This window comes from Brettanomyces bruxellensis, chromosome 3 (assembly GCF_011074885.1).
Source record: "Brettanomyces bruxellensis chromosome 3, complete sequence".
Lineage (NCBI taxonomy): Eukaryota > Fungi > Ascomycota > Pichiomycetes > Pichiales > Pichiaceae > Brettanomyces > Brettanomyces bruxellensis.
The window spans coordinates 132,290-158,365 of NC_054684.1; the positions used below are offsets into that span (position 1 = coordinate 132,290).

General features: G+C 36.9%; 9 protein-coding genes across 9 annotated transcripts; 8 read left to right on the top strand and 1 right to left on the bottom strand.

Moving 5' to 3' along the window:
* Positions 1-784: 784 nt before the first annotated feature.
* BRETT_000049 (uncharacterized protein) lies at positions 785-2,194 on the top strand (the record flags this gene model as incomplete). The annotated part of the gene is made up of 1 exon (XM_041278626.1): positions 785-2,194. One exon carries the CDS (start codon positions 785-787, stop codon positions 2,192-2,194), a length of 1,410 nt encoding a protein of 469 aa, XP_041134821.1.
* Positions 2,195-2,977: 783 nt separating this feature from the next.
* BRETT_000050 (uncharacterized protein) lies at positions 2,978-4,051 on the top strand (the record flags this gene model as incomplete). The annotated part of the gene is made up of 1 exon (XM_041278627.1): positions 2,978-4,051. One exon carries the CDS (start codon positions 2,978-2,980, stop codon positions 4,049-4,051), a length of 1,074 nt encoding a protein of 357 aa, XP_041134822.1.
* Positions 4,052-4,656: 605 nt separating this feature from the next.
* Positions 4,657-7,725, top strand: BRETT_000051 (uncharacterized protein; the record flags this gene model as incomplete). Its single annotated transcript, XM_041278628.1, has 1 exon — positions 4,657-7,725. One exon carries the CDS (start codon positions 4,657-4,659, stop codon positions 7,723-7,725), a length of 3,069 nt encoding a protein of 1,022 aa, XP_041134823.1.
* Positions 7,726-7,866: 141 nt separating this feature from the next.
* BRETT_000052 (uncharacterized protein) lies at positions 7,867-9,534 on the bottom strand (the record flags this gene model as incomplete). Its single annotated transcript, XM_041278629.1, has 1 exon — positions 7,867-9,534. The coding sequence occupies one exon, from the start codon at positions 9,532-9,534 to the stop codon at positions 7,867-7,869; it is 1,668 nt and encodes a 555-aa protein (XP_041134824.1).
* A 535-nt stretch (positions 9,535-10,069) lies between these two features.
* On the top strand, positions 10,070-11,788 carry BRETT_000053 (uncharacterized protein; the record flags this gene model as incomplete). Its single annotated transcript, XM_041278630.1, has 1 exon — positions 10,070-11,788. One exon carries the CDS (start codon positions 10,070-10,072, stop codon positions 11,786-11,788), a length of 1,719 nt encoding a protein of 572 aa, XP_041134825.1.
* Positions 11,789-12,343: 555 nt separating this feature from the next.
* Positions 12,344-14,281, top strand: SNF1 (Protein kinase; the record flags this gene model as incomplete). Its single annotated transcript, XM_041278631.1, has 1 exon — positions 12,344-14,281. One exon carries the CDS (start codon positions 12,344-12,346, stop codon positions 14,279-14,281), a length of 1,938 nt encoding a protein of 645 aa, XP_041134826.1.
* A 681-nt stretch (positions 14,282-14,962) lies between these two features.
* On the top strand, positions 14,963-15,289 carry BRETT_000055 (uncharacterized protein; the record flags this gene model as incomplete). Its single annotated transcript, XM_041278632.1, has 1 exon — positions 14,963-15,289. One exon carries the CDS (start codon positions 14,963-14,965, stop codon positions 15,287-15,289), a length of 327 nt encoding a protein of 108 aa, XP_041134827.1.
* Positions 15,290-19,342: 4,053 nt separating this feature from the next.
* BRETT_000056 (uncharacterized protein) lies at positions 19,343-22,000 on the top strand (the record flags this gene model as incomplete). The annotated part of the gene is made up of 1 exon (XM_041278633.1): positions 19,343-22,000. One exon carries the CDS (start codon positions 19,343-19,345, stop codon positions 21,998-22,000), a length of 2,658 nt encoding a protein of 885 aa, XP_041134828.1.
* A 2,030-nt stretch (positions 22,001-24,030) lies between these two features.
* Positions 24,031-25,956, top strand: BRETT_000057 (uncharacterized protein; the record flags this gene model as incomplete). The annotated part of the gene is made up of 1 exon (XM_041278634.1): positions 24,031-25,956. One exon carries the CDS (start codon positions 24,031-24,033, stop codon positions 25,954-25,956), a length of 1,926 nt encoding a protein of 641 aa, XP_041134829.1.
* Between the last annotated feature and the right edge of the window lie 120 nt (positions 25,957-26,076).

Here is a 26,076-nt window from a genome sequence, read left to right on the forward strand (position 1 = left end):
ACAAGAAAAATTTCAGTGGCAGCTATCCATTCTTCCCCCTCACAGATTTTTCGCCAACACCTTCCTAATTAAGTAAGTATATCCTTTAGTGACAGCAAACTTCTGGGCTCAGTTACATGCTTCTGCGTTTACCACTTACCTTTAACCATACATTTTGATGCTATTAAACGGTTAATATATCTTTTTGCAGTATTAGCGACAAATGCTATATAAACTATTGTTCAATAGGGACCCATATTCGTACTGAGAGGATCACATTACATATTTTTTTTTACTCATTTTTTGGAGTCAGGTTTTAACATCTGATCCGTTATCTCACAGAAAAATGTGTCATCAGATCTAAAAGCATTAGGCTGGATCTTTAACTTCTAAAGTTAAGATAATATAACCGTACGTATTGAAATTATCTGATAATAAAATATCCCGTACCGTGTTTCCATATATGTGAATTCATTCCCTTGGTGGATTCCGAGTATGCGGATTAGAGTTTCCTATTCAGGAATATTTTCAAGGCTAACCCGAATATGCGGCTATCTTCAAATTAGCTGCGGGCACTATGTATAAGAGGCTAACGACCACACTTTAGGCAGAACTAGGTATAAATAGGAGTAGATTTCTCTTCTTAATACAGCTTGGATACGCAATTCCAACAGCTTTCCTTTTTTTTTTAAGTACCAAGCTAGGAACACTAAATAATATCACTTTTAGCAACCGTTTGACACTATTTTAAGAGCGTCGATCAAAGATCAAACTAAAATCATAAAAATTGAACAAAATTATCAGAATGACTCAAGACGGACCAGAATCATACGTTTTCCAGAGACACGTCTCTGAGGTTGCACCAATGTTGGTTGATGCTGACGGCATGTATATCACCTATGAAGATCCAAAGACAAAAGCTCGTAAGACTGTCATTGATGCTATGACTGGTGCTGCAGTTGGATCATTGGGTCATAAGGACAAGGACATAACTACTTATATGGGTGAGGCAGCAAAGAACTCATTTTACTCTTTTGGTATCTACTTCTCGAACTATGCTGCCGAAGAGCTTTCCAAGTTTATCATTGACAGATCTCCAGAAGGCCATTTTGCATCTGCATTGTGGGTTGGCTCTGGATCTGAGGCCAATGAGAATGCCATGAAGATTGCTAAGCAATATCATAACGAACGTGGAGACACCAAGAGATTCCGTTTTATCTCAAGAAAAAATGCCTATCATGGGTTCACCGTCGGTGCTTTGTCTATCGGTGATGGAATTAGAAAGGTAGACTTTAAGCAGATGCTTCTTAGTGACGAACAAACTCCAAAGGTTTCTGCTTGCAACCCATACAGGGGAACCAGCGCCACCGTTAGTGAAGAGGACTACACCAAAAAGCTTTTAAAAGAGTTGGAAGATTGCTTTATCAAGAATGATCCATCTACTATTTGTGGTGTTATCTTTGAAACTGTTGGAGGCTCCACATTTGGTACCGTCCCCCCACCAAAGGGATACTTAGATGGTGCTAGGGAGATTTGCCACAAGTACGGAGCTTTATTCATGCTTGATGAAGTCATGTGCGGACTCGGAAGATCTGGTTACTATCACACTTACGAGAAATTCATGACCAGTGGTAACGGTCCTGATATTATGACCATCGGTAAGACTATTGGTTCAGGATTTGTTACATTGGCAGGTGTCCTTATTTCCCCAATGGTGAAAAAGGCAATTGTTGAAGGTTCTAACGAAGTCAGCGGTGCCCAGACTTATCATTGCCATGAGTTCAATTGTAAGATTGGTTTGGCAGTCCAGAAGAAGCTTAAAAAGGAGCATCTTATTGAGAAAGGCTCCAAGGTTGGACAGGATTTGATGGATGAGATCAAGAAACAGTTGAAGGATTCCAAGATCGTGGGTGATATTAGAGGACTTCCTCTGTTCTTTTCTTTGGAGTTCTGTGATCCAAAGACGAAGAAATCTTTCCCATCTGAGTGGAAGGTTGCCTACAAGGTTGGTGATAAAGCTCTAGAAAATGGTATCACCACTATGGCTATGCAGGGAACAAATGGCGCTTACAAAGACAAGGATGGAAAGATCGTTGCAATGGGTGACCATATTTCCATTGCACCTGCTTACATTATCACTGCAACCGAGGCAACAAAGATTGCAAATGCTTTGGTTAAGGCTGTTAAGGATGTTGAAGCAGAACTTCCATTATGATCAGACAGTTCCCATCTTTTTCTCAGTGGAACACGAATATGCCTTATTTTTGTTTGTTCTCAATTGCAGCAGGTTCTGCTTTTTCGAGTTCTAGTAGTACATACTGAAATTTATATTTTTCATTCTATACGTATGATTTTCAATCTAGTGACGAATTATCAATTTTCTTTAATCTCCAATTAATTAAGTTCGAAGAGTAGGAATGAACTAATAATTTTTTCGCACAGAAAATAAATTTGGCGTCTTTTACCATCGGAGTTTGGTTTGGAAGTTTTGTGAAACAGAAGTACCTGTTTTTCTCTCCTATAAAATGCGTTGTATCGATTTCTTGTGATAATTAAGCGTGTCCACCTGATTCATCCCAAAGCACATAAAGGACGAAAAAAAAGATAGCGGGAAAAAATTTTTGATTTGACTCAGAATCACCTAAACTTAAGCATGCACTCATGTAAAATTATCATTAACAACTAACATGATCTCATGATGTAATTATTTTCCCCTATTCAATATTCCTTTACGACAGCTTTTCACAAAATTCTGAGGGAACTCAGAACGCTGGCATATTTGTGGAATAGGGTCGATACACATACCTTACCGGGATTGCTTGTTCAGAGTCGTTTTAACACGCTGATTCAACACACTCTATGATAAACAAATCTTCTTTCGGGTCTAAGGCATAACAAGGTGATAAGTTAATTCATTTTATTTTTCAAAAGGGACTCTAACTGATCTCTCATTTTATTTTGGCAATTTTGATAAAATTATAGCGGAATATAACATATTATGGCGAGAGGGAATAACACCGATGAAGCCCCGGTTATAATTCCTGCAATTACGGGAAATATTACTTATGATAATCCCTTGTTCACAATGCCTAAATTTCTTACCCCATACAAGATCCCAATTCTATCTTATACAGCTTCTCTATTTAGTACTGCAGTGGGCTTCCCATTAGATTCCATCAAAACAAGGATGCAAACACATACATTTAGGAATGCTTATCAATGTTTCAAATATACAATACACATAGAAGGAGTTCGTGGTTTATTTAGAGGAATCGTTGCTCCTTTATTATCCACCTCGTTTTCAAGATCGCTTGGCGTTACGATATTTACCGACGCAAAGCCCATAGTATCATCGGCATTATATCCAATATGGGGATATGAACCTTTAATTTCTAGCAAAAAAGCATCTAATAAACAATTGGCTGCTGTGATTAATAATATGCCAGTCTCATTTATATCTGGGGGAATTGCTGGTGCTGTAGTTTCGACATTTGCATGCCCATTTGAACTTACAAAGATATTTCAACAAATTATAATGCTTGTGAACTCAGATACAGCAATGAATATGACATCTGACCGTCTTCCCACCAGTTTGCTTGATGTGACAAAATCCATTATAAAGTATGAAGGTGTTTCTGGTTTGTATTCCGGATTTAGATATCACATTTTAAGGGATTCATGCTCTTCCGGCCTTTTCTATGGCATATATGAAACGGTGAAATTAGGACTTCAATCATTGAGCGCAAAAGCAAAGGAGGATAATTTTATTGACGAGTCCTTCAAAAGCAATTTTGACGTTATATGTGTGCCTGTTGCTGGTGCGCTGGCCGGTTGTATGTCCTGGATAACTGTTTTTCCTATAGATACTGTGAAAGCACAATATCAGAGAGATATAGTTGGAAACATAATCAGGGCTCATTCAGGGTTAGGGAAAATACCAGTTGTTGCAAAAAGACTTCGTTTTCCTACACGGGATATGTACAAAGGGTTGGGACCATCAATTACCAGATCAATTCTTATCACAACCATATTTTTTAGTTTATTCGAAGGTCTGATGAAAAACATTGCCTAAGGAGGCCCTTATGCAGAGAAAACTTGCTCAGGCATACATATGTTTTTGCCCTGGCGGTTTTCTTGTTTCATGATCGATTATAATCCTCATACTATAGAAAAATACCAATTTGTTTATGATTTATTCCAACCAAAGAAACATTCAAATAACTTTGCTTCATTCTTGATTTATAAAACTAATCATCAAATGAAAACTTCATTTCATTCTACTTGTATATAACATTACCAGTCCTCGATAACATGTATATTTAATGTATAATACAAAGCACAAGACAACCTTTGTTACCATCATTCAGGTGCACCGGTAAATACTTTTTGAGATTACCTGAATTTGGCACGATGTAGAACTTCATTTTATTTTTTAAATTTTTTCGCTCTGAGTTCTTTGTAGACCTAAATTTTTTGTGGATGCAGGAAAATGAAAAAAAAAAAATGTGAGAAATAAAAAAATAGTGTTCACGTTACGTTATCACTAATATCCTGTCCCATTGCGTTTGATTTTCATCTTTGATAAAATGAAGGACATTAAGTTGACAGCAGTAAAATATACAAATCCTAGCTTAGAAAACGTTGAAAATAAAAACGAAATAAGACTAGAAACATAACATGCTGCTGTGGCATTTACAGCAAACATCTTTAAAGATTGTTATGCTGCTTTTATTGCTGCTAGCAGCGTTAATGAAGGAAACAACTGCTGCATTTGTCAGTTCCAAGTCATGTGGCGATCATTCTTTATACAAATTTTCGAGCTTTCTCACAAATGCTTCGTATTTTAAAGATACTGGTATGCTTGATTTCCAACTTCGTGCATTTGCCTTGGCTGATATATTTGATGTCAACACAACCACAAATATGTACACAACCATGCATTTAACTATCACGTATGTTGACGAGGTTTTAGTTAGCAAATACCTTCGTCTATGTGATTTTGTGGATGTCAATCATATGACATCTTACTATGTTCCATCGGGCGTTTTCAGTGGCATCGATCATTTGTTCACTCGTGGTGGAACCGCAACGCAAACTATAACCACGCTCATTGAACTTAACGGAACGAAGACATCGACTTCCATAGTTGAAAAATCAACAGTTGCAAAAGTCACTGATAGCCTAGTCAATAAAACGGCCGATGATACGGATATTCTCCCGGTGGGTATTCAGAAAAGGCTTTATGATCAGAGTTTTGGAACATCACGTGTCAATTCATCAGGAATATATTCTCAACCATGGAATCCCTCGTTTATCACGAAATTTTTGGAACCATCCGAGATACCTACGTCTAGATTTGGAAATGCAAAATATCGTACAACATATCATAAAAAAGAGAATAGTCTGGAGGCTGTTCAGGCATTTACTTTTCCCGATTCCATTCGTACCGTTGAGGTGGTAGAATCGACAACGGTAACACCTTACGCCCAAATTCCAACACAGAGTGCGGCATCTGCCTATAACAGCACTTCAACTTCTTGTCCAATATTTAAAGATAACGAGATCACAATATCGATTTCAGAGCATGTTGGACATCGATCTGCAATGGGTTCTTTTGAAATTATTGTTGAAATTATTGATCCGGATGCAGAGCACGAGACCATCGGTTGTACTTCATCATTTATTTCGATTGTTCAGGAAAAAACGCTTTCAGATGGTCTTACGATCTTTTTTGCAGTTCTTTTGGCATTCATTTTTATCAGCAATATTACAAACATATTTTTATCTCCGTATCAGGATTCGGAGGATGTTTATCTTATGCCTGCTGCCATGATTTGCAACGCTCCGTTGTTAAACCAAGTCACGCCATCTTTTGTTGACTTCTTCCGTTATTTGCAGTTTATATTTTTTATGGTTGCGTTGAATCTACACTATCCAGGATTTTTATCTCCATTAGTCGGATCATTTCGCTGGGTGGCTCTTCTTGGTGTGAAGAGTATTTCAAATGATTCAAGTGGCGATGTATATCAGACAATATACTCGGGAGGGTTAAAGTCACTTCTTGATGGATCTGGAACACATCCAATGTCAATTCAATGGGGTTGGCTTATTGGCGACTTTTTTATTTTGGTCGGATCTTACATAATCATCCACAATACACTTTTTGGGGTGATTTATCTTATTAAGAAATTAAAGCGAAAATCTGTCGGGGGGTATAGCAGACGACGCTTCATATATTATAATGTTGGTGTTCTTCTATCCTCATTTTTGACATTAGCCACGATACCATTGCTTTCGATTAGCCTTTACGTTGTTTCTACAGCACAGAGCAGCCCTTATGGAGGACCACGAATGGGGGATCATTTCTATACTTGGTGTGTTGCTACCGCATCAATCATATTGGCTTTATACATTATCGCCGTTTTATTTTTTGGATTGAGGTATGTTTACTTCAAAAGGAGTAGAAAAATACTTTATACCAAGTTGTCCGTGATGCTTTTATGGAATTGGATATACTCTGGGTTCAATGTTTCAAAGGTTTCATTTGTGCTAATTGACCAGATTGAGACTCTAGCGTTTGCTATTGCCATAGGGTGCTTGCAGGCAAGTGGCGTAGCGCAACTTTGCGTTATTATAATCTCAAAGTCAGCGTATCTCCTTTTACTCATAATATACAAGCCTTATTACTCGCAGACGAGAATGAACAGAGTAAAGATTGCTTGCTCTACAGCATCATTGGTGATCTGTTTCCTTCACATTCCTTTCATTTTCTCTTTGAATAGAAGTGAATGTGTTCGCACCAGGTTTGTCTGGGCAATATCAATTATCCATTTGGTTGTTATTATTTGCTTGTTTGTTTTTCCTACTCTACACAACATATATCTTTGCTACAGACTTTATCGCAAATACCGCCTTGGTGATAAAGGAACAGATATTCCGGATTACAGAGAGAGGGGAGATCTGATTGAAATTCCATTCTACTCTGACAATTGCTCCTTATTTACAGCTGAAACATTTGCCGATTTGGCTACAATGCCACCTTTATCTCCTTCTGTTTCTCAACTGCTTCACGTCAATTCTAGTACCCAAGGTATTACTGAGAACAGAGATGATGAGGCTGAAATTGTGCTGGTATCCTCAACTCCATATCATCAAAGGACAACAAAAGATTGGACTGAGAGGGAAGTTGATTTTTACTATAATGCCCAGAGGGTTCTTGATCCAGATCCAGAAGTTCGTCAATTATGGGAGGAAAGAGGAAGAAAACTACAAGTTGCTAAGAATGCGATAGCCTCTAAGACCATGGAGAAGGTACAGACTCAAATGTCAAATATACGAATAGAAAATTTAGATGGAACCAACAACTTTTTGAAACGTGTCAGGCAATTTGGTTTTGGAAGCCTAATCTCCGGCCGTTTTAGGGTGAAAAGACAGCAGCCGAAATCATTTGAGGTTATAAGACCACATCAAAGAATTATTAAACATCAAGGAGGAGGTGTCCTAGGTTCGGATAACTCCGTGGAAAGTGCAACTATTATGAACACTTCAGATTGTGACGATGATGAAAAAAATGCACCGGAAAGCGATTTATCAGCAAACAAGCACAATAGCTTAGGGAGTACGGCAGCTGGCTCAATTTCAGACGAATCAATTCTTGTTACACCTATCTCTGCTACTAATAAATATAGATTAAGAGTTGTAAATACAGCTTCTTTTTCATCGACGAACGATACGTCCGATTGTTAAGCTGCGCACTTTTTTTATGCATTTCATTCCTATCATGCGCTCTTTTATTTAGGTCTGAAAGCATTTTATCGGGTTTTTTATATATTGGTTATTTTATCATTCATTTTGGCTTAAAGATTTAAATATAGTCTAGTAGTGTGATTATGCCCTTCTTCTTTTGTGTGAACGCCTTTCATCTTCTTGTAACTTTCTTTTCAGGACATTCTTAAGTAACTTTTCGTCTTCAATGATTGTGTATTTCGGTTTGCCCGTGGTATCACTCACAGGAGGAAAACTACCATTAAGAATGTCCTTCAAACAAGTCACCTCATCTGACAAAATTATGTTTGCAATATCCTGCTTAGAGAGTTTCAAGGTAAACGATTCAGGAAAATAAAATTCCCCTTTACGAATATTCTGTGGATACCGATTAATTGCACCGATTATAATATTTTTCAAATCCTCCATAAATGAATTTGTAACAATTGATCTTTCCTCCAGTAATTGGTAGCACTTCACAATTGTGCGATTAACAAAAATGTCAAATTCTCTTTTCTCGGAATGCTTTACCAGCCTCCTAAACCATTTCGAATCACTTTTGAAACTACCAAGAAGGGTGGAGAAAATTAGTAGCATCAAAATAAATTCAGGAAGAAGCTCACCTTTTGCATAAATCTCATATTTATCGATCACAATTCCTCCATCTGAATCTACAAGCGTTTCCTCAAGATAATCCGAATTCTTAATCATGTCAAGTATTCTATCAACAACAGCGGGTGCATTTTTTATATTTGGAAAAGCCTTTGAAAAAGCTATCTTATAGTGATCTATTATTAGGTCCAATGGTAAATCCACAAACTCAGCGGCGGATGATGGCAGCTCGATATAACCGTATTTTCTCAAAATTTCAGAATTTGGAAGCTCGCCATAGGTATTATAAATTTGTTCTCCTTTCTTTATATTCTTGATCGCTTTCATGGCAAGTTTTTCATGATCGTAATGTAAGGTAGCATTTACTAGCCTAGTATTTGCATTGAGTGTATCTGCTAGAGGCACCATGGATTTCAGATATGTATCATTCCTTATGCATTCGGTCAGATCATACTCTTCAGAATCATTCCCTTCACCCTGTTCATCACTGCCACTTTCTCCCCCCTTGGTCTCACCAAGTCTGTTTTCTACTTCAGCAGCTTCAATTTTATCATCTTGATTAGAAGAATTATTCTCGTATTCTTCCTCTGTGATAACCTCCGCATGGTCCACATCAAACGAATACGACATTAGAAGACTTCCAATGACACGGAATTTCTTGAGAGTCAAAAATTTGATCATTTCTGGAACGTGTAATTTAGTGCAATACTGAGGAACCAGTTTATGATATAGTTGTTCGACAGCATCTTCTCCAATACGATCTAAAACACAAGATGGACTCAAATATTCAAGTTCTTCATCCTTCCAGAACATTAATGTCGTAAATTGATTCTCCTCTTGCGGAAGTATCTTCAAGTAGGGGTACCATTTTGATTTCTCTCCAAGCATTAGTTCATATGCTAAACAAAGGATGAGCGCTTCCCATTGACCCAGACCAATTAAAATGCTTTCATTTTCTCCATTATTAAGTTGTGTGAGCGCTGCCGAATCAACATTAATTACTTTATCCCTTGTAAATTCGAACAGTGTTTCTCCCTCTGCAATGTCATTCACTGCAGTAAGTCCTCGTCCTTGACTTCTAGATCGAAGATCTACAACTTTCACCTTAGAAGATATCAGCTGAAAATTTGTGTGCACCCAATCAACAAACTCATTTGTCCTTTTCGCAAACTCTGACATCCTAAAATGGTGACACCGATACTACGATAAATTATATAGATCAATCAATCGTATTACGGAGTAAGTTTCGTTTGAGTTCGAGTAAATTCTAAAAAGATCTCTCAAAAGGGTGAAATTTAAGATCTGGGACTGCAGGAAAATTTTTTTGAATTCATTTAGATTGGTTTTCAAATAGACTTCAAACCAAAAATATAACCATTTACATCAGATTTTGTTACAAAATTTAGACATATGGTCACACAACATATGAATACTAGATGATACAGCATGTGTACTGCGTTTTATGATATTAGAACATCATTTGATCAAGAATGAATACTTTCAGATTTACTCACCCGTGCACCATGCATATCTTTTTCTAGAAGTTTCCTCTCGAAGAGGAAGTTGAAAGAAAAAAAAGTCTATATAATCTTCATGAAGTTCTCAGCGTTGCCCGATGGTGAAAATGAATTACTTTTCGAATAGCCTGGCCCCACAAGCACAATACGGCTAGATACTTTTTTAAACAACTGTTAATTAAAATTGATTCATCACAATGACTACGGCTGACGAATTTAAAGCACAAGGAAATAATGCGTTTCGTGCACAAGATTTTGAAAAAGCTATAGACCTATTTAGCAAGGCAATAGATGTTTCTGAAAAGCCTAATCATGTTTTATACTCGAACAGATCTGCTTGCTATACGTCGTTGCATAAATATGATAATGCGTTGAAGGATGCTCAGAAATGTGTTGAGATTAATCCAACTTGGGCTAAAGGCTACAATCGTATTGCTGCTGCATATTACGGCGAGGGTCGGTTTGATGAAGCTCAAAAGCAGTACCAGAAGGCATTGGAAATTGATCCTTCAAATAAAATGGCCAAGACAGGAATTGAAGATATTTCAAAGGCTAAGAGTGCCAGTGCAAATCCAGGCATTGGATTAGGTCAAATGTTTAGCGATCCACATCTCATAGAAAAGTTAAAGGCTAATCCAAAAACTGCCGAATATATGAAGGATCCAATACTCGTTGAAAAGGTTCAAAAGTTGCAAAAGGATCCAAGTTCAGTTTCCAAAGATCTCTTCTCAGACCCAAGACTTATGTCAGTTGTTGCCGTGATTTTAGGTATTGATTTGAAGGCTGGTCCCGGAGGACCTTCGGCTGCTCAGACTTCAGCTCCTGTGCAGTCTACATTCAAAGAAACTCCAAAGGATGAGAAGCCAGAACCAAAGAAAGAGGAGAAAGAGCAAGAAAAAAGTTCGGATGTGCCCCCTGAGAAGGAGCAGGCAGATAAACTTAAAAAAGAAGGAAACGATCTGTACAAAGCTCATAAATTTGACGAAGCTATCGGAAAATACAACCAAGCATGGGAAACTTATAAGGATGTTACTTATTTGAACAATCGTGCTGCTGCTGAGTTTGAAAACGAGGATTATGATACAGCAATTAAGACATGTACCGAGGCAGTCGAAGAGGGCCGAGCAGCACATACAGACTATAAGATTATTGCTAAGTCTTTCGCGCGTGTTGGAAATTGCTATGTCAAAAAGGATGATTTACCTAAGGCTATCGAATTTTATGAGAAGTCATTAACGGAGCACCGTACTGCCTCAACATTAACCAAGTTGAGAAATGCACAAAGGACGCTGAAGAAGAGAAAGACAGAGGCATATATGGATAAGGATAAGGCTGAAGAAGCTCGTGTCAAGGGTAATGCTGAGTTTAAGAAGGGAGACTGGCCATCAGCAGTTAAGGAGTACACTGAAATGATCAAGAGGGATCCTAGCGATCCAAGGGGTTATTCTAACAGGGCAGCTGCTCTTTCCAAGTTAATGTCTTTTCCAGATGCTATACAAGACTGTGAAGATGCAATTCAGAGAAGGCCAGACTTTATCAGAGCTTATATCAGAAAGGCAAATGCAGAGATGGCAATGAAGAAATACAAGGATGCCGACGACACACTTGAGAAGGCAAAGGAAATAATGAAGAAGAACAATGAACTGAACTCCCCACAGATGAATGAAATCTATCAACTCTCGCAGAAGGCCCTTACCCAAAGATTTGCTCCAATGGATGGCGAGACTTATGAAGAGACCATGAAAAGAGTCCAGAAGGATCCGGAAGTTATTGAGATCATGTCTGATCCAGTAATGCAGACAATCTTACAACAGGCACAGAGTAACCCCGCTGCTTTGCAAGAGCACATGAAAAACCCAGAGGTGTATAGAAAGATTACTATTTTGATGGCAGCTGGAATTATAAGAACGAGGTAAGAAAGAAGAAATTTGGATATATATATATATAATTTATATTTTTCCCTTAATATTCTTTTTCTTTTGATGTTTTTAGTTTATACAGTTTTAAAATTAGTGCAGTACATCCTTTTTTCTTTTGTTTGTGTTTGAAGTTGCTGATGAGAAAGCAGAAGGCATGGAAGTAATAATAGTTCAAGCCGCATATCCTATGCAGATTATTGGTAGCTGGGTAAGCATCCTTACATATATTAGATTTGTTTGTGTTAAGAAAAAAAATAAAAAAGCGTTGTTGGCAAGTCTGCCGGCATAGAGTTCTCCTAATTCCCTTTTTCCCCATATTCAAATTTTCTCCCCTCACTACTGATATTATTTTAAGCCGCGATGACACTAAATAGTCACACTTCCTGATGACACTACTTTTATTCTCCTATGTATTTATCATGTGTCAATTCCCCGAGCACGTATATGTTCTTAGATTTAAAAGATCTTTTTCATTAATAGAGATATCCTCTGAGGTGAATTAAAGCATTAGAAGTTTGAAATCTACGAACTGACGCTGCTAATTGATTATATATGTCGCAGAATTACCACGAGGCAAGACCTCAACCAATTCCACCTCTGAATCAGAGTCAGTCAGAGCAGAATGGCAATATTCAAATTGGTGGGCCAAACTCGGCTCCTGCGACATATGAACAACAACCAGCTCACCATCACCACCATCACCATCATCACCATCATCATCACAATGAAGAGGATGATGATGGCATGGTGCCCTTGCAAAGAACAACACGAGTGCAAGAACAACCAGTGCACGCAAATAGAATTGGAAAATATCAGATTGTTAAAACTCTTGGAGAAGGTTCATTCGGTAAGGTCAAACTAGCATATCATACAACTACTGGTCAGAGAGTTGCACTTAAAATTATCAACAGGAAAACGTTAGCAAAATCAGATATGCAAGGGAGAGTCGAGAGGGAGATCATGTATCTTCGGTTGCTTAATCATCCTCATATTATTAAGCTGTATGATGTTATTGAATCTAAAGATGAAATCATTATGGTTATAGATTATGCCGGAAACGAACTTTTTGAATACATTGTTCAACATGGAAGGCTGAGCGAAGCTGAAGCTCGTCGGTTCTTCCAGCAGATTATAGCAGCGGTTGACTATTGTCATCGCCATAAAATTGTTCACAGGGATTTGAAGCCGGAGAACTTGCTTCTTGATGAACATTTAAACATTAAGATCGCTGATTTTGGTCTTAGTAATATCATGAGCGACGGTAATTTTTTGAAGACAAGCTGTGGATCACCCAATTATGCTGCACCAGAGGTTATATCAGGTAAATTATATGCTGGACCGGAGGTTGACGTTTGGTCTTGTGGTGTGATTCTTTATGTTATGCTTTGTGGAAGACTTCCATTTGATGATGAACTTATTCCGGCATTGTTCAAAAAGATATCCAATGGTGTTTATACCATTCCACATGATCTGTCACCTGGTGCCAAGCATTTGTTAACCAGAATGTTGGTTGTTAATCCTTTGAACCGTATCACCGTTAAAGAGATTATGGATGATCCATGGTTCAAGGTTGACTTCCCAGACTATTTGAAGCCAAAGGACGATAGTACGCCCAAGGACGTTAAGGGAAAAGGTGTTGATGAGGATGTTGTAAGTGCGCTTTCTTCTGCGATGGGCTATAGTCGCCAGGAAATATTGGATGCAATCAAAGCTGGAAGAAAACCTGAGACAGAGGAAATTCTTGATTCTTATGAACTTATGCGCAATAATAGAGTGTTGGTTGATGATATAAAGAAGCAAGCTAAGGATGGTAATGGAGTACCAACGCAACAAGCCTTAGCACAACAGAAGTTACAGCAAATTAAAACGCCTTCAGAAGGAGCAGTTTCAGAGCAAAAAGCATGGCGTACTCCTACGCAGCCTGGAAGTGTCGTTACGTCAAGTTATGTTCCTCAATCAAATATTGCTGTTCTTCCATCCTCATTGCCGCAAATACACAGAGCTTACATGGTGCAGATGCATCCCGAGTTGTCATCTGTGATGCCAGTTTCGGCAAAGAAATCAAGAACAAGATGGCACTTTGGTATACGGTCGAGATCGTATCCTTTGGATGTTATGGGTGAAATCTACAGAGCCTTAAAAAATCTTGGTGCAGAATGGCAAAAACCTTCGGAAGAGGATCTATGGACTATCAAGGTTCGTTGGAGATACTATCCAAATGATTTGGCAATTGATAATGGAAAATCGCAAAGCCCAGATAATTCTAAAGGTATTCCAGATATGATGAGACTGCAGATCCAACTGTTTCAACTTGAGCCAAATAATTATCTCGTGGATTTCAAATTTGATGGATGGGATAATATAGATGGAAACGAAGTCGAAAATCTCGGTCTTCCAGTCGATGATGAAGTTTCGTCTTTTAGTGCATATCCTTTCCTTCATTTATGTACCAGATTGATTATGGAGTTAGCGGTTAATAGCCAGGGCTAGGCTGTGTACAGAAGTGTACAGTCATCGTGACTTTTTTGTTTTCTATATTTTCTACTGACCATCTTGCACGCTACTTGCAAAAGCGGTCGAGTCTTGTCGATTCGCATTAAAAAATGTATTTTCATGTTACGTTTCTGAGTTTTTTGGTGTAATATTGTATGCACTGGATTATAATATTATCACTTCAGATGTTTAAAGATAGAGAGGCTAGTTAATAGGTGGTGATTACTGAACAATATTTATATAGAGCGGAAGAATTTATTTTCAAGACTTATCCGTACGAGCGAAATAGGTCGATCTTTTTTTCCTGAAATTTTTTTCCATCGCTTGGATGCTCACCTGCAGTTCAACCCGATAAGTGTTGTTACTACTAAACTAATTCAGAACACGTGGAATCTAATATTAGAAGTATGGTTATGCCCAATAGTATTTATTGTATTGTGAGAAAGAAAGGAAGAAAAAGTTTTATTAGAATATAATCTGATGTGGTTATAAAGTGAGGGTTTAGCTCTCTAATTTATGTTTATTAATATATATGATGAAGAAACAAGAGGTCTTAGAAAGAAGACTAACGGAACAGAAACTTTATATTTTTTTGTTCTTAATTGCTTACGTAATCAACCAGATTTGAGTTTCTCGGAACAACAGATTTCAAGTCTTTATCCAACAGAACGAAGTTTAATGATGACTACTCAAATCAAAACTATACCTACCGCTGAAAGATGCGAAGAACTAATCAGGATGCTTGAATTTGAAGATGATAATCTAAACAAAATATTTTCAAAAGATAGAGTTGGTGAGAACAAAAAGAATTCATTATTCTTTATTCCAGAATTTAAAATATGGTTTTGTGATATGATTAGAAGTCATAAAGGTTGTACTACGAAGCAAGTTGATGCTGTTAAGGAATTATTAGAAATGAGAAATATGGCTCATGTTCCAAGCTGTCCAATATCAAGTTCATTAGAAAAAGCTGCAACTATATTTTTGATGAGAAAATTATGCTAAAACTCAAGAAAGCCAAAGGTTGGATGGTTATTCAAGGAATGAATCAGTGGATGAATCAAGTGACAAGCATTGACTACCTTACCTATGAAGATGAAGCAAAACAGGAATGCACTAAAGTTATGAGAACATCGATTGCATCAATTGCTGAAACAATGATGGAATATTTTCCTCACCCCTATAGTGAAGCAGGATTATTGGTTAGTACCGCTAGAAAAATGGGTTCAAAATTTAAAGCTATTTTTGTTGATAACTTTGAAAGAATGCACGGAAACAAAGTAGGAAAATGGTTTGAAGATATTGAAAGCATTAGGGTTGCATATGACTTTGCGGAATTAAAATGTACTGAAGAACCAAATACGGAATCAACCGAAACGATCTTTAATTCTGTTCATCAAGACAAAAACAATCATAAAAGAAATTTAAGTGATATGGAAGAGACTAATACTGAATTAAAGAGATTTAAATGCTATTTCTGTCATAAACCAGGACACAAAAAGTATGAATGCAAGTTATACCAAAAATGGAAAGCAATGCAACATATGCAAGAAAGCAATAAGTGGGCACAGTCAAGTTCGGTTGAAGAAACACATAATGCTGAAATTGATGAATCAAATTCAAAAATTCCAGATGGAGCCTTTATTCTAGACTCAGGAGCATCCTGTCACTCAGTCATTAGCCTTAACTTATTAGTTGAGTCTAGACCTGGTAACAAAAGGATTAATACAGCAAATGGGGGATTAAACTCTACAGTAATTGGTACCGCTAAATGTGGAAATTTGATCTTGAAAGATGCAATGTACTTAAGGCAAGGTACTCATAATTTAGTATCACTATCGAAATTATTAGACAATGGTTATACAGCTGAATTCAATCCAGAAAAGGCATATATCAGGGCAGCTGAAGGAGATGTTGTGGCGGAAGCACATCGAATCAATAATGTTTATATTTTAACTAATCCAGAACGGGAAATTATATGCCAAAGTACGATTGATGAGAAGGATAAGGAATTTATTGAGAAATGTCATATTGAATATGGACATGCGTCAACAAATAAGTTAGTGAAGATTTTAAATCAAATTGCAGAGAATAAATTTAAGGAAAAAGAAATTAGTAAGATAATTAATCAATGTGAAGTTTGCAAAAGCCAAGTTATGTTGACTCATGGAAAGCAAAGTATTGAAATTGTTAGCAAACCAGGTGAAATCCTATGTGCAGATGTCATTGGTCCGTATGCGATGAAATATGGTTTGATAGTTACAGATAAATGAATTTCCCTTCAAGAATACTACCGGAATAACATCAAACATAAATAAGAATTTAACACAAAATGAAACTATGCACAACGACAATATAGAAAAGAAGTTAACAATTAATAAAAAGGATTACGATTCAATATTGTCAAATAACAGAATAGCTCATAATGATGAAGCTGTGATTCAAAAAGGAAGGAGTTATGCAGAAGAAGTTGCAAGACTTGCATTATCTTTGGATCACAGTTCACGAATCTTAATGAATTCTGGTAAATCAGAGGTTGTAAATCTATTAGTTACAGCAGATAAGTATAAGCTACCAATGTCATATAAAGAGGCTATGAACACTAATGAAGCAACGAAATGGAAAGAAGCATGTCAAAGTGAATTGGACTTGTTAAAAACAATAAGGTTTATTGTGAAGTGTTTGGAAATAAAATTCCAAAATTGTCAAAAGTTCTCATGAGTGGATGGGTTTTCACTGTTAAGAAAGAGCAAAATGGAGAAAGATTTAAAGCAAGACTTGTTGCCGAAGGTTTTACACAAACACATGGAATTGATTTGGCAGACACATTTGCACCAGTTATGAAAATGGATAGTTTTAGATTTGTTGTTGCAGTATGCAGCAGTTCATAAATGGAAATTAAGACAGTTGGATGCAAAGAATGCATTTTTAAATGGAGGAATTGATTATGATGTGTATATGAAGCCTCCGGATGGAGTACAGGCTAAACCGGGACATGTGTGGAAATTGCTTAAAGGTGTATATGGTCTTAAGCAAGCACCCAAATTATGGTATGAAACAATAAGACAGGTACTACAGAGCAGCAATTACAAAAACTCATTTAAGGATAGCTGCATATTCTATAAACGAAATTGCATGCTAGTAGTGTATGTGGATGATATTTTGATTGCAGGTGCAACAATTGTTGAAATAGAAGAAGCAACAAAATGTTTATCCAGGAGTTTTTGTATGAAAGATCTAGGTACACCAAATGTCTTTCTTGGTATGACGCTAGAGATAACTCAAGACTTCATAAAGTTAACTTCGAAAGACACGATAGAGAGAATGGTTAGTAATTTGAATATCGAACTTCCTGAAAAGGAATTAGAAACACCATTCCCAAGGTGCTGGGATCTTTCTGCGGAAAAATCCAGAATACTATCGTTCGAAGAGAAGGATGAGTATAAGACTATGATTGGAATGCTGCTCTATGTCAGTAATACTGTCAGATTTGATATTGGGTTTCATGTATCTCGGTTAGCTTCATATACAAACAGTCCAAAGGAAATACATTATAGGGCTGCAAAGAGAGTTTTACAGTATTTAGGTCAAACAAAACAGAAAGGAATTAAACTGATGAGTGATGGAAGGACTGTGGTAAAATGTAAGGAATTTCAGTTCTTGGTCTCGACCAAAAATATACTCATTCATCAGTATAATTCAGAAACGAGAAATAAGTTGACAATATTTAGTGATGCTGATTGGGGTAATTCAGAAAATAGAAGATCTCAGTCTGGTGGACTCATAACATTTTGTGGAAATATAATTTCTTGGTTATCCAAGAAACAGTCGTCAGTTGCACTTTCTACTGCCGAAAGTGAACTAATGGCTATTAGAGAAATCTCTAAATCAGGTTTATATTTCTATCAGTTGCTTAATGAGATTGGGATTAAAGTCACACATGTAAATCTATGTGGAGATAATAAATCTGCATTGACACTGAGCATGCATAATACTCAGAACAATAAAACTAGACATATCGATATTAGCTACTTCTTTATCAGAGAATTAGTTGAAGCAAGATTGTTTAGACTTTGGTATATTCAATCAGAATTGAATCCTGCAGATTTACTGACTGAGAATCTTAATCGAACAGCATTCAGTAATAAACTGAAAATGATGTTATGTTGATCCAAGGAAATTAGTTTAGGAAGGAGTGTTGTTACTACTAAACTAATTCAGAACACGTGGAATCTAATATTAGAAGTATGGTTATGCCCAATAGTATTTATTGTATTGTGAGAAAGAAAGGAAGAAAAAGTTTTATTAGAATATAATCTGATGTGGTTATAAAGTGAGGGTTTAGCTCTCTAATTTATGTTTATTAATATATATGATGAAGAAACAAGAGGTCTTAGAAAGAAGACTAACGGAACAGAAACTTTATATTTTTTTGTTCTTAATTGCTTACGTAATCAACCAGATTTGAGTTTCTCGGAACAACAATAAGTGATTCAATGCGCGGCTGGGACGTCCCGATCCCGCTGCTTTCCATCCTAACATTTCTGAGACCTTTTACGAGGCTGACTTTTTCACATCTGGGATATATTAGTTACGATTATTTCGTGACGACTTGCAGCTTTCCTTACACTCACTCTAAAGAAAAGCAAAATGTTTCTTTTGCATGTTTGAAGTATATAGGAAGTTTTTTAAAGTTTCTATTCTATTCGCCTACAGATCGAACATATCCCTAAAGTCCTTATCTTCTCCTCCTACTGCTATCTGTACGAAAAATAAGGGATAGACCTCGATATATCTAGTTTCAATCTCCTTTATTTTTTTTTTTTTGGTGTGGTTGATGTGCCGCAGTGCTCCCACCTCTAGGAATTTATCTTCGCGAACTTTACGGACGTAATCAATTTTTACAAGAAGCAAATGAGAAGAGTAGACTTTCGTTTCCTGTGTAATTGATTTTCGTTTCTCTTCCGTATTCAATATACAGTTATATTTCTCAAAGTTCATCAGAGTTTCTTTTCCATTGGTTGATATTTGGAGTTCATAAAGGTTTGACCCATACAGATGCCAACTTCTTCGTCTCCCAACGGTGAGATAGACGATTATGTTCATTTGATGTCAAAAGTCAACAGCGATCAGTTGTATGCTAACCTTAGTAACTCGTCATGCTCAGATATACGTCAACTTACTAGATCAGTGACGCATACAGGACACGGACATTTTGATGATGCATCAAGTACAACCAAAAATCACGAGGAGAAAAAGCACCCAGCATATGAGACAGTCCACCTGCATCATCGGCCGCCCCATTATCTTCAACCCATTACGCCAAACCAATTGCTTCGTCAGACAGCACATCAAGTGAAAAGAGACGAGGCAAAAAGAGCTGCAAGCCCTTTAAGAAGAGGAGTTTTCCCATATGATTCGCAGAGTGTACTAAATTCACCTTTGGACTCTTCCTCCGAATCTTTACCTTCGGATTCTTCAACAACGCAATTGCCTACATCAAGCATTAATTGTGCTATTAAAAAAGATGCAGGACCATTAAAATCTGCGCTAGCAAGGCATGATGAGCATAGTTCTGGAAACAACTTTCGTAGATTGGTTTCCTTTGACACAGTCAATCTTGGCTTTAGCGACGATGGGTCGGACAGCACTTCTATTTCTAGTAATAATGCTGGTGGAAATAACTTGCTAGATTCGGAATTTGGATTTCATACCGATTCTCATAAGCGAACAAACTGGCGTTCTCCTTCTCCATTAGATAGGGATACGTCTCCTTTAGGCAGAGAATTGTCGCCCAGAAGCCGTGTTGATCGTGCGGGTAATACGCTCAGTCCACAGAGCAGATCTCAATCCAACGGAAGAAGTCTGAGCCGAACAAGAAGTTCCATCGATAGTACATTTCGTAAATATCCAACTATTCCCATAATCACGCATGATGCTGTGACGTTGACGAAAAAGCACAAACTATTTGATAAACTCTACTCAGGACAGTTGAAACCAAGATTACCTATTATGCCCAATAGAAATATTCTATGCTATGTCAGCGGAAGAAGGCACACTTGGGTCGCTATCGATTGGTGTTGTAACCAGTTTCTCGAGGATGGTGATACTTTGGTTATTATAGCGTCAATCAGGCCAAATTGGAAAAGATCATTACGCAGAAGATTGTCATCAAGCTCAATATTTTCAACAAGCCATGATCTGATAACAGATCTCAATATCAAACAGTCGCCAGAGTATACTAAGATTGTCACCGAAAATTTGATGAAGTATGTAATGGCAGTGTTGAATCCTAACAAGATTATCAAGATCACTATAGAATTGGGTGTTGGAAATACTAAGGATGTTCTCAAGGACATGTACAGCTTATATATGCCATCAATCGTTGTAACATCAGCCAAGCCTACTGCTGCTCCATCAACAAAATCATGGCTCACGTCGCGTATCTCGGATAGGCTTGTGAAGAACTTTCCAGTTCCCGTTGTTATTGTACCTGCTCAAAATATGGATTTGTTTCAGACAAAGTTGTTTGAGGCCTTAGATAAAAGAATGATTTTATGGGCTGCTGGTAAGAAGGATACTGATGAATTACTGACCAATCTCGGATCTGCAGGCATTTACACACTGGGAGACCAGCTCACACATTTAAAAAAAGTTGCAGCTGACGATAATTTAGCAAGAAATGATATGGAAGAATTTCTTGAAGGGGAAGACGCAACCGATGATTCATATGACAGTGAGTCATGCGTCCATTCTTCTGACTTGCCTGAAAGTTTTGCTTATTCTGAAAATTCTCAGAGTAGAAGCAGCAGATCTGTCTCGAAATCCTCTTATCCTGATGAAAGTGACTCTAATTTGAACGATTCAGAAGAGGACAAGCAAAAAGAAAGATCGCAAAAAAGCGACTCGAGTCACCTCAATAGTGATGAAATATCAGAAGAAAGTGCTCCGGAAATCGAGGCCTTTAGACCATCTACCAACAATGACTCTTCACCCCAACTTAAAGCGAAGAGACCATCTTTATTACGGTCAAAAACGGAGAGTGTTGTGGATAACGATAAAAATAGTGAGAATGCTAAACACTACGATTCACGCTCCTTAATGTCTGACAAAGACGGTGCGTCTTTTAGATTAAAGCAACTAGAGTTTGATACACAGTTTCATATTTATAAGGAAAAAGACCGATTAGAAGAGCAGCCAATTACCGAAGAAACGTACAAACATTTTCTTGGCGTCGTTTCAGACATGACATATAAGTATGGCGTCAAGTTGGCCGAATCTGCTAAAAAGGGTGGGGAAGAGGCTAGTCTAATTAGAACCATCACTGGTGCACCTGATGTTTCTTATTTAAGACCGAAATCAATGCTTTTAGGAGCAAATACTGAGCGTAAATCTTCTGGAAGGAATTATTTATCGCCCGCAACACCAAATGGAAAAAGAGCAACATCTACACCGCAAATTAGGGTGGATTCGCCTGCCCATATTAGGGAAGGCAAAAGCCCTATTGTCTCTAAATTTAGCGATGCTTCGAGCAAGCCGAAGAGCTCTTCTCTTAAATTTGATCTTCGAAATCCAGGTCCAGGTGTAAAATCGATAAAATCTGTCTCTCCTCAGGCATCCCTCCATTCTTATTATTCTGCTTCTTCAAATTCCGGTACCGATGGTAGAAAGAAACGGCACAGGAGTTTCTTTAAACGTCTTTTTGGTAAGTCTTGACGGGCATCAATGTTGAGAGCGAGTTAGAGTTGATTTAAAGATATTGTGTTAATAATTCTAAGTAATATAAATTCATCTAATCTATGAGTAATTTTAATAATGAGTTTAAGTTATGTCAACATTTGGCAATGGGACAAGTTTATTACTTTTCAGATTGCAGCACTCCTCCCTCCACAATTTTCTTCTTTCTCTTTACGATAATCTTGGTTTATTATAATCTGCCAGGCGTTCTGGAATGTCAAAATCGACATTTTTGGCTTATTTTTTTTTTCAGTTTAAAGCATGATGAAATATGTTTACTTCTGGAAAAAAAATTGTTGTTACACCAATGCATAGATTTGCTGGAAGGATCACCATCATTGTATCACTAAATACGTCGTTGTCCATCAGGCAATTACAATTTTATGCTAATATGATCTCTAAAAAGGATCCAGTATGGTACGTATATTCTAATTTCCTTTGAAAAAGTTTGGAAAAGCCCTTACTCTTCAATCACAAAATTGTATCGGAGTTCTATCTTTTCCTCAACCATGCTTTTTCCAGCAAATGGCATTCTTCCTTTTCTGTTCCGCACCACTATATTTCATTGCTATATATTATACCATATATATGCATTCTTGTACTGATCTGACTAGTTCTTTAAAGGTTGCATATGCTTCTAAACATACTCTGGCTTTGATTGGTGATATATTAATACATGAACTCCACGATGCATGCCCAAATTCTTTTTTTTATTGATTGCCATCGTACCACGTAAAAAGGGATTTCCACTAATTCTGCTTTTAAGCCCCCATTTTTTTTTCTTAAATAAAGTCATATAGCCATTTAATGTATGTTTCAATCGAAGCATATTGTTTCATACTATAAAATGAAAATAGGGAAAATCCGAATGTTTTTTATATGTTGGAATTTAGGATTTTGGTGAGATGATTCTCATTCGTGTTATGAATATTGCTTAGATATCACTTTATCCCTTTTATGCCAAAACTCGATTAATATCTTAGCAGAAATACAAAAAAAAAAGTAATGGTGTACATACTTTTCATAGATAAACGACCTAAATTTTTTATATACATCTTCGATCAAACTAAATAGTATTAATAAACGATACTATTAATAACTTCAAAATGATTTCCAAAATGCATTTATTTTTTGTTCAACAATTTTGGTCTTTACCAAATATGTATGCCAACAAATCAAGCATATTATGAGCGGTGTAAATACTACGGTAATCAACCAATTTTTTCGTCATCCAGTTACAAAGACGACTGAAAGCCCGACTAAGGGCCAATTTTTGACAGAAGTTCACATGCCTAATAAATTGATTATTCTTCCAAGAAGTAAATTTAAAATCAAAATATACGGAGGGTAATAGCTTCAATAGTGGAGGTGTACAGAAACGAATAATTATTATTATATTGGGTAAACTATACGTACTGCATTCTTGGATCATGTAATAACTAAATTTATGCCAAGTATTATATGTCTGCTGTTGACGGCATAAGAATATCCGTTAGATGCATACTTCCTTAAATGTTTAGGTTATCAAATTATTCTCCCTACCAGTGAAGAAACATATATATATATATGTTATACTGTAAATATAACAAGATATATTTTTAGTTTGTTTGAATGATCTGTCGATAAATCAAATATGATTATTTGAGGTTCTGACCTTTTCGTTAATTGTCTCTATTGTATGGTTTTTCCGTAATAGGAGCAGTTATTCTGAATATGTTTTTTTTTTTTTGATTGCTTTTTTTTACGGATGAGGCAAGGAAGAAAGAAATGATCGAGACGATGTGATGATGCTTTGTTACGAGCACTGCATATCCCTTAAGCAACCAATTTTCTTGAACAATTTCCCATTTGTGAGTGGCATTTGCCTTTTTATTAAAAATTTAAACTTTCCTGATTTATCAGTTGAGTCCAATTCAAAAGTTACAACATTCACTTTATTTTTGTTACAAGTTCACAAATACATTACCCATAAATTTTGAAGGAGTGGAGACCAAACTTCAGCATCACTCATGGACCAACTCTGGGATACAGTCTATCAGGTTACGAACTCCGTTGGCTCTCCAATCACAAGAGGTACAGATATACATCATACTACAAAAAAATACAGTAGATCTGGTGATAAAAATATGAATACAACGGCCAACTTTGATGATTCGCTGGATTCAGTAAGCTGCAGATCTTCGTCCACTACTAATATTCAAAGTTTGTCAATTACAAACAAATCCGGCGGGAGTCCTTTAAAATCCAACGACAAAAAACAAAAGTTGTCACAGTCGGAAAGTTTTGTTCAAAAATCTCCTCTAGAACATAACGTACTAGCTTCCACTAATTTGCTTTCGAAACATTCAAATGATAAAGGAGTATGGTCCACATCTTCATTTCTAGATGGCATTTTTGGTAATACCGAGAGAAAAATTAACCCCCTGAAGAGATCGGGCCAATTTTACAAAAATAGGCGCTCTTGGTCGTCAGCTTCGCTGTCGGCATATAAAAGAATGAGTGCATTCACTAAAGGGAATTCATTGAATACAAGTAACACAGATATTTCCAACCAGAAAAAGACGGATGTATCCAGGGACCAGTCTTCAGAAGATGAATCAGACGGAATTAAAGAGGGTATTGCGGAAGAAAAGCCAATTACTTATACACAGCAATTTGCGGATAAATTTATGGAACGTCTTTTGGATATGGCAATTCCAACGACAGCAGGAGTTGACGATGAAAAGGAACTCTCAGGATTACTTTCAAGAATTGAAATGCAGAAGTCAAGACCTGCGCTCACAGTTCAAACAATAAGTAAGAATAGTATAGCATTACTTCAACGATTGTCTCTTCCCTTTGTCTTAATTGATCAGATCATACTGATTTTTCGCTGGAAGGACCCAATATATACACTTTGCATTTTATTAGCGATAACACTTTTGATTTTGAATCCATCCACATTGCTTGCAATACCATTCTTTGCGTTGTGTTATATTACAATGTTTCCAGCCTTTGGAAAAAGGCACCCGGTCGATCAAAAAACTGGCGAGTATTCTAAGGGCCCAATGTTAAGCAATATAAAATATCCAAAACCAGTTCCAGAAATATCTAGGGAATTTCTTTTGAATGTGACCGATTTACAAAATCATATGATGATTTATGTGATACCTTGGGATTGGATTAATCGAATAATAGTGAAGTACTGTTATTTTAAGGATGAGCGATTTACCACAGCTCTTTTCGTCCTTTCGTTGGTAGTTGGTACTGCATTTTCTACGTTTGGTTCCTCGCTATTAGTTTTCATGTACCCTGCACTCAAAGTTTTACTCGTTATGTCACTGTGGATCTTCGCCTTTGTGATGATACCTTCGAATCGCATTAGGTTGTTGGAATATATTTATTCTGAGGATACAAGGTTACGAGTTGTAACGCTAATGAACAATTTAGATGTGAGATTAGATAATGAATTAACTTGGCTTCAAAATAAAGAAATCAGGGAACTTGAAATTTTTGAATTGCAAAGATTTGATAAAGAAACGAATACTTGGCAGCCAGTATGCTTTAGTCCTGAAATATATCCGATTAATTCACATTTACGGTTGGAAAATCTTCCGATAGAGGGCTGCAGTGATCTCTCTAATATTAAGGCACCTAAGGGCTGGTCGTTCATCAATGAAATCGCCGGTCAGTATAATTCGAGAGGAACTAGAAATTTTTCATCTTCTTTTTTATCTAACAGTAACGCTAAAATTCGCAAAGTGAATTCTAATTTATCCCTATCGAGTGGCAGGATACATGAAAAAGATGATTTTACTGATGACGCTGATTTACCATTTAGCGCTATCAAAGGTGTCAATGGATGGTATTTGGATCTTGTGGCAATTAATTGGGCCCGTGAAAATTATGTTGATGAAGTTATGACTATTGATGATGATACTAAATGGTGTTATTGATGATATAAAAGATGCGAAAAGTATCGGCTCGATGTATAGGAGAAGAAGGTGGATTAGATATTGTACAAGATCCGTTCGAAAAGACGATGAACATGAAGACAGCGTGATTGTGGAGGATTG